The 6,923-nt window shown below is 51.8% G+C and overlaps 1 protein-coding gene across 2 annotated transcripts in view; it reads left to right on the plus strand.

Moving 5' to 3' along the window:
* The window catches only part of Sh2b3 (SH2B adaptor protein 3), a 25,556-nt gene that overhangs the window by 7,638 nt on the left and 10,995 nt on the right, over positions 1–6,923 (plus strand). For both annotated transcript variants that reach the window (XM_005344467.3, XM_013350187.2), the window contains exon 2: positions 2,186–2,869. In XM_005344467.3, coding sequence (XP_005344524.1) covers positions 2,213–2,869 — 657 coding nt within the window. In that variant the 5' untranslated portion in view covers positions 2,186–2,212. The remainder of the gene's footprint in view (positions 1–2,185; positions 2,870–6,923) is intronic.

Consider the following 6,923-nt stretch of genomic DNA (forward strand, 5'->3'; position numbering starts at 1 on the left):
CTGGCTGTCCTGGAACTTACTCTGTAGACCAGGCTGGCCTTGAACGCACAGAGATCCGCCTGCCTCTGCCTCCCAAATGCTGAGATTAAAGGTGTGCACCACCACCGCCCGGCTGCAAACATTTTTAAAAATGATTTAGTAATTTTATTTTATACACATTGGTGTTTTGCCTGCATTTATGTCTGTATGCGGGTGTCACATCACTTTGAGCTGATTACAGACAGTTGTGAGCTGCCATGTAGGTGCTGGGAATTGAAGCCAGGTCCTCTGGAAGAGTAGATAGTGCTCTTTCTGCTAGGCCAGCTCTCCAGCTTCCTAACAAACATTTAATGAGCTTGAAATTGGGGTTCAGAGAGATGCAGTCTGGTGTTGGTGGCCACACAGCCAGTGCCTGTTCCTCTTTGCATTGAGCTCTGGGGAAACAGGTTGGTTTGTTGTTTGGAGATTGGTCTAATAAAACCCAGGATGGCCTGGAGTTCACTGTGTAGCCAAGGATAATCTTGAACTTTTTTTTTGTTGTTGTTGCTTTGTTTTTTTTGTTTTTGTTTTTTGTTTTTTTTTTTTTTGAGACAGGGTTTCTCTGTAGCTTTGGAGCCTGTCCTGGAACTAGCTCTTGTAGACCAGGCTGGTCTCGAATTCACAGAGATCCGCCTGCCTCTGCCTCTCGAGTGCTGGGATTAAAGGCGTGCGCCACCACACCAGCTAAGGTTTAAATATCTTGTCTGTTCCCTGGTGTATTCCTGGGGCCGACTACAGTGCCAGGTACACAGTATGTTCACTCAGGCTGTGCTTCAGGGATGCGCCTGTGCCTGGCTCCTCCATGCTGATCTTGTCCAGGCACCAAGGACAGCACAGTGGTGATCCACTTGGACATCTTGATTGTCTTGCACCTGTGTCTGCCTGAATGACTCCTGCATCGGGCCTAGAGAAGGCTACATCACTGTGAGTCTGCCCAGTACAGGCTGCATTTCATCTTTAGTGTGGCTGTTAACATGCTTGCTGCAGCATTTAAATGAGGACAGCAGCCAACCACACTGAACTTTCCAGATTTTATTTTTAAATATTTATTTATTTAGTATACAATATATCCCTTCAGGCCAGAAGAGGGCACCCGACCTCATTACAGATGGTTGTGAGCCACCATGTGGTTGCTGGGAATTGAACTCAGGACCTTTGGAATAGCAGACAATGCTCTTAACCCCTGAGCCATCTCTCCAGCCCCTCTAGGGCATTCTTAACTGAGTCTTTGTAATACTCTGAGGATGACTTCCCCTTTGACAGGGGAAGCTGAGGTGGAGAATCACTTGAGGTCACTCAGGATCAGATATAACTAGTAAAAGATGGGACTGGATTTTAGATGCAAGATTGAATCCATGTTCCCAACAGTGCTTTCTAGAGATGGGTAGTAATCAGCTAACTCAGTTACTTATCTGGACTTCAAACCTGCCCCCGCAGTCTGCTATTTCAGGATAGATGCGCTGGCTAGCCTTTCTTGACCACCCTTAAATGTGTTACTGTGCCTGTAAAAAATAGCTGGAGAGAGACCTGTGAGCCTTGATTTGTGTACTGCATAAATAGGGTCCTACGGGGTGGACTGTTAGGTTTGGTTTTGGGGTGACCTTGGGGCTATAGGGCAGGCCTAGTGCCCTAGCCTCCCCCCAGCTTTGCCTGTTTAGTCAGGGTTGCCAGCAACAGCAGGGAGCTGTAGTCAGGGCTCTACTTTGAAAACCTTTAGCTGTGGGGAAGGGGTCTGAAATTACTCTTGTCAAATTGCCCCCTAAAGAAGTTGTATTGCTTCACAGAACCCACCACAGGTAATGAAGCGCCTGGGTTTTAGTCTTTAGCAGCCCTGGTGTCACTGGTCAGCGTTTACTTCGGGTGTGCTGTAGTAGCTTGTTTTCTGGTGGGCAGTTCCACTCCCCATGGTGAGCGAAGGCTTAAAAATACTAAATGGAAAATTCCGGAAAACCCCACGCAAGGCTCTGAGTGGTGCTGAGCTCTGGGAGCCCCTCTGAAGGAGGCAGCTCCTCCCTAGTGCATCTCGCCGACCTACTGTCTGTCTCCACTTTGTATGCACCGCCCGCCTGCCCGCCTTCTGGTTTGCCGGTTTCCACGTGCGGGGTTCCCTGGGTGGCCGCGGGGGCGGGACGTTCCCTGGCTCACTGCCCTCTGTCCTTTTTTGCAGCTCGGCCGTCCCGCCTCGTTCTCCGCCATGAACGGGCCCACCGTGCAGCCGTCCCGCACGTCCTCTGCACCCGCGTCGCCGGCGTCCCCGCGCGGCTGGAGCGACTTCTGCGAGCGGCACGCAGCGGCGGCGGCGCGGGAGCTGGCCCGCCAGTACTGGCTGTTCGCGCGCGCGCATCCACAGCCGCTGCGTGCCGACCTGGTTTCGCTGCAGTTCGCCGAGCTTTTCCAGCGCCACTTCTGCCGCGAGGTGCGCGAGGGCCTCGCGGGTCCACCGGGCCGCGACTATCGCGCCACTGCCCCGCACCACCGCGCCGCGCTGCCCAAGGCACGCAGCTCCGAGGACCTGGGCCCGCGACCCTCCTGCGCCCTGCAGCACCTGCGCCGTGGCCTGCGCCATCTATTCCGCCGTCGCTCGGCTGGGGAGCTGCCAGGGTCTGCCAGCGACACCAATGATACCGATAACGACAACTCCGCCACCAGCAGGCCAGGACCAGCCCGCAAGCTGCTACCCTGGAACCTGCGGGAGCCAGCAGCGGAGGCGCTCAAGGAGGCAGCGCTGCGTTACAGCCTGGCGGATGAGGCGGCCATGGACAGTGGTGCACGCTGGCAGCGGGGTCGCCTGGTGCTGCGGGCCCCGGGTCCAGGCCATGGCCGCCTGCTGCAGCTCTTCGACCCTCCCAAGGTGAGCGCCCTACACTGTATGCCCGTAGTTCCGGCAGGCCTCCGTGACCCCGACTTATCCAGGGCAGTGAGTCAGCGACCATGGAGAGTTAAAGGCTGCCTTGGGCTCTGTTCACTCTGTCGGTAGGTTAGAGCAGATAGGTAAGTCCAGATCCAAATGACACCGACATAGGAGGTTTTAGTAAGTCGTTTTAGGCTGAACGGTACCCCTGCTGTGTTCACCTGTTGTCTCTTTTCTGAGAAGTTTGTTCTGTCTTGGCTGGTGGCCCGGGCTTCACTCTTACTCTGCCGGCAGACAGGCAAGGCCCAGGGTATTAGTGCTGTGCTGCGGTGGTAGCCATCCCTTCTGCCTGGGTGTGTGAGGCCTGGCTGTCTGCCTTGATTTCCTCTCTGTTCTGTGATCCCATTCAGCATGACAGCTTGGCTGTAGGGTGACAGTGATATGAGCCCAACCCCGAGGCACTGATGGTCATGCAGTGCAGACCAGTGGTCACTGGACAGATACTTACTAGCACCTATTGTATGCTAGGCACACATTAGGGACTGGGAAGCTGCCCTTCTAATGGGAGCTGTGGAAGGAGCGAGCAGGTCCCCAGTGAGCATACACTGGCATTGTGGCACAGGAAAGGCAGTTGAAGGGCCTTGAAAGACAATCTTCCCTACCAATGGCTGTCTGTGGTGCTGCTTTGAAGCTCTGAGTTCCATGTGTGCCTCTTAGTGACCAGAAGGACCTGCATTTCCCCACCCTCTGCCTTCTCTCTCCAGTGCAGAGTCTGGTTTCGTTTTTGAGATAGGGTCTTATCTAGCCTAGCCTAGTCTTGAAATAGCTATGTAGAGGGTGATCTTGTCTCCTACCTCCTGGATGCTGGGATTATAGGCATGCCCACTGGGTCTGTTCTGTGTGGTGCATGGTCAGCAGGACTCTACTCACTAAGCCATGGTCTCAGCTCCTATGTATTATTATTTTTTTAAATATTTATTTATTTATTATGTATACAATGTTCTGTCTGTGTGTATGCCTGCTGGCCAGAAGAGGGCACCAGACTTCATTACAGATGGTTGTGAGCCACCATGTGGTTGCTGGGAATTGAACTCAGGACCTCTGGAGGAGCAGGCACTGCTCTTAACCTCTGAGCCATCTCTCCAGCCCCCTATGTATTATTTTTTAAGATTCACTCTTTTGAGTACATTGGGTTTTGCCTATATGTATGTCTATATGAGGACGCCAAATCCCCTGGAGCTGTAGTTACAGACAGTTGTAAACAGCTGTGTGGGTGCTGGGAATTGAATCCCAGTCCTTTAGAAGAGCAACCAGTGGTCTTAACTGCTGAGCCACTTCTCCAGTCCCCTATAGTGTTGAACTTTTTGAACTTTTGTGTTCTTTTCAGTGCAAGCACTAGCACTGGTTTAGCGATCACCTGTTGAGTGGTTTGGTGGTTTCTACCTCAGTGCCTTCCCCATCCCCCACTTACACCCCCCTCCCCCAGAGAGAAGGTCTTGCTGAGATCCTCTTGCATCAGCCTCCCAAGTGCTGGGACTACAAATATATGCTCCTATACTTGGCTTTTTTGGGATTTTTCTGAATAATGTCATAGTGACATTTGGATATAAGTTTCTGCAGGGCATGTGTTTTTGTTTCTGTTGGGTGTATTCCTGGAAATATTGCTTCCAACACCATGGCTTTTTCCAAGTGGCTGTGCCAGTTGGTGTCCCTAGTGGTGGTGACTGAGGGACCCCTGCCTTTACAGCTTCACTTACTCTTGAACCTGGTCAGTTCCAATGGACATGTCCTGGTGTCTCAGGACTGTTAGTGTCTCCTGATTACTGTGATTTATTCTTTTGTGAAGAGCCTGTTTTCTTTCTTTGTTTTAAATTTTGTCCTTTGTGTGTCTGCATCTGTATGTTTGGGTATGCATGTGTGCATGTGTGCATGCATGTGGAGGGCGGAGAATGACCTTGGGTGCCTTTGTTCTCCACCTTATTTTTAAAGACAAGGTGTTTGAACCTGGTGCTCATCAATTCAGCCAGCCCACCTGGCCAGGGAGTCCCAGGGGTCTGTCTGTCTCTTCCCTTTGCTGGGCTGTGCCCAGCTATTTCCAGGATTGTTGGGAGTTCTCGTGTTTGTGGGTCATGCTTTTCGAGCTGAGCCATTCCCTTGGCCTGGGTTCCCTTTCTTAGGACTTCCCAGGCTTCAGTGTGCAATGGCCCTCTTCTGCTGCAGATGTCATGTCGCACAGTGAGGACTGCCTCTTTACCAACACACGTTCTCGCCTTTGATGTTGATCAGTCACTGTAATTTAGCCTGTGCAGGGATGGGAGTGTCGAGGTCAGGGAATAACTGGCAGGAGTCAGTTCTCTCCTTCCACTACCTGGGTCTCAGGAATGGCTTAGTGGCAAGCACCTTCCTTTACTTGCTGAGTCATTTTGACAGATTATTTTTTTGAGACACCATCTCCATATGTAGCTGAGGTTGGCCTTCAACTCTTCAATCTCCTGCCAAGCGTCCTAAGTGCTGGAATTACAGGTGTGCACCACCACACTGGTTAAGAAGCTCCTCATTTCATTGCTTTCTGTATCCTGCTGAAGAAATCTTGACCCACCCCAGGCTTTGTGGGCACTTTGTCTTTATTCCTGGAACTTTGCTGGAGGCCTTCACAATATGGCCATGGGCATCTTGGGCTGAGTTTGTATATGGGACTGAGGCGGGCTACCACACTCTGCCAGTGGATATGAGGCTGTGTGCTGGGGAGACTTTCCTGCTAGTCCAAGGCCACTTGATGCTGAAGTGCCCATCTGTAGGGATGTGTTTCTGGAAGTCTTCTGTCCTGCTTGCCAATATTCTGGCTTATGCCAACACCACTGTTTAATTTGCCAAAGTTTCCTTGTCTTTTCCCCCTCACCCTAGACAGGGCCTCACTTGGTGGCCTGGGTAGATCTGGAAATCATCATCTAGCACAGGCTGGCCTTCAGATGAAGGCAGTTTTCCTTCTCTAGCCCCCTAAGTGACTCCTTGTGAATCTGGAGGGACCCTGCTGACTGGCAGCAGGGGACAGCTGGCTAAAGGCCCCAAGGTGGAAGGTGTGGAGCATATTTGAAGGAAGAGTCGGGAAAGCTGCCAGGTTGGGTGGAGGCACCCTGAGGACTTAGTGCTGTGCTCCTAACAAGCACACGGGTGAGAGAACACTTCTCCTTATTCATAAGGAGCCCTGGAAGGAGAGAAAGCCTAGGTCTACCGTAATCTCCATCGACGGGAAACGAAGGTATTAGATCAAGGTCAGTCTTAGTTACATATCAAAATGGGGTTAGCCTGGGCCTCAACAACAGACAAAAACCTAAGGCTGGGCGTGATGGACACTCCCTCTCAAATTATCCCAGTACTCTGGAAGCTGGGGCAGGAGGATTGCCTGTCCAAGTTGAGCCTAGGATACAAAGTAAGCCCATCTAAAAAAATAGAATCAGACATCTTGAGACTGTGACATAGGAGGGTCCCTGTACCTGGTCTTACCTGTGTGGTCTAGTAGAGACCAGAGGTCATCACTGGTTGAGTGGCCTCTGTGCAGTCTCAGGGCAGTGGCCGGGGATGCTGTGTGGGTATGGTAGACAGTCATATTTCAACAGTGCCCCAGCTGGAGGTGCCATTGTGGTACCATAGGGAGCCCCAGCCTTTGCACCCCGAAGGGGCTACCCCGAAGGTCCCTACTGCTTGGCCCAGTTGGTAGGGGTGGTTTCTAGGCCTGGTGACTTCCATGGCACCTGTGCTGTCCCTCTTAGCCCCTTAGAGCAACAGGTTAGACCAGGCTCAGTCTCACTTTGAGACTGAAGGTCTAGTGTCACCACTCCCTGTGGCTTCTGTGGTGTCAGGAACAGGAGTGACTTCAGAGTTTGCCCTGGTCGGGCCTGCAGGAGCTGTTGCTTAGAAAGGTTTCACAGCTGGTGATGGAGTGAGGTTTGGAGTACTGTAGGAAGGGAACGGGTGTAAGACATCCAATGCCAGGGGTCTCTCTTTTTTATTTTATTTATTTTTTTTTTGGTTTTTCGAGACAGGGTTTCTCTGT

This window comes from Microtus ochrogaster, chromosome 2 (genome assembly GCF_000317375.1).
Source record: "Microtus ochrogaster isolate Prairie Vole_2 chromosome 2, MicOch1.0, whole genome shotgun sequence".
In the NCBI taxonomy this organism is placed as follows: domain Eukaryota; kingdom Metazoa; phylum Chordata; class Mammalia; order Rodentia; family Cricetidae; genus Microtus; species Microtus ochrogaster.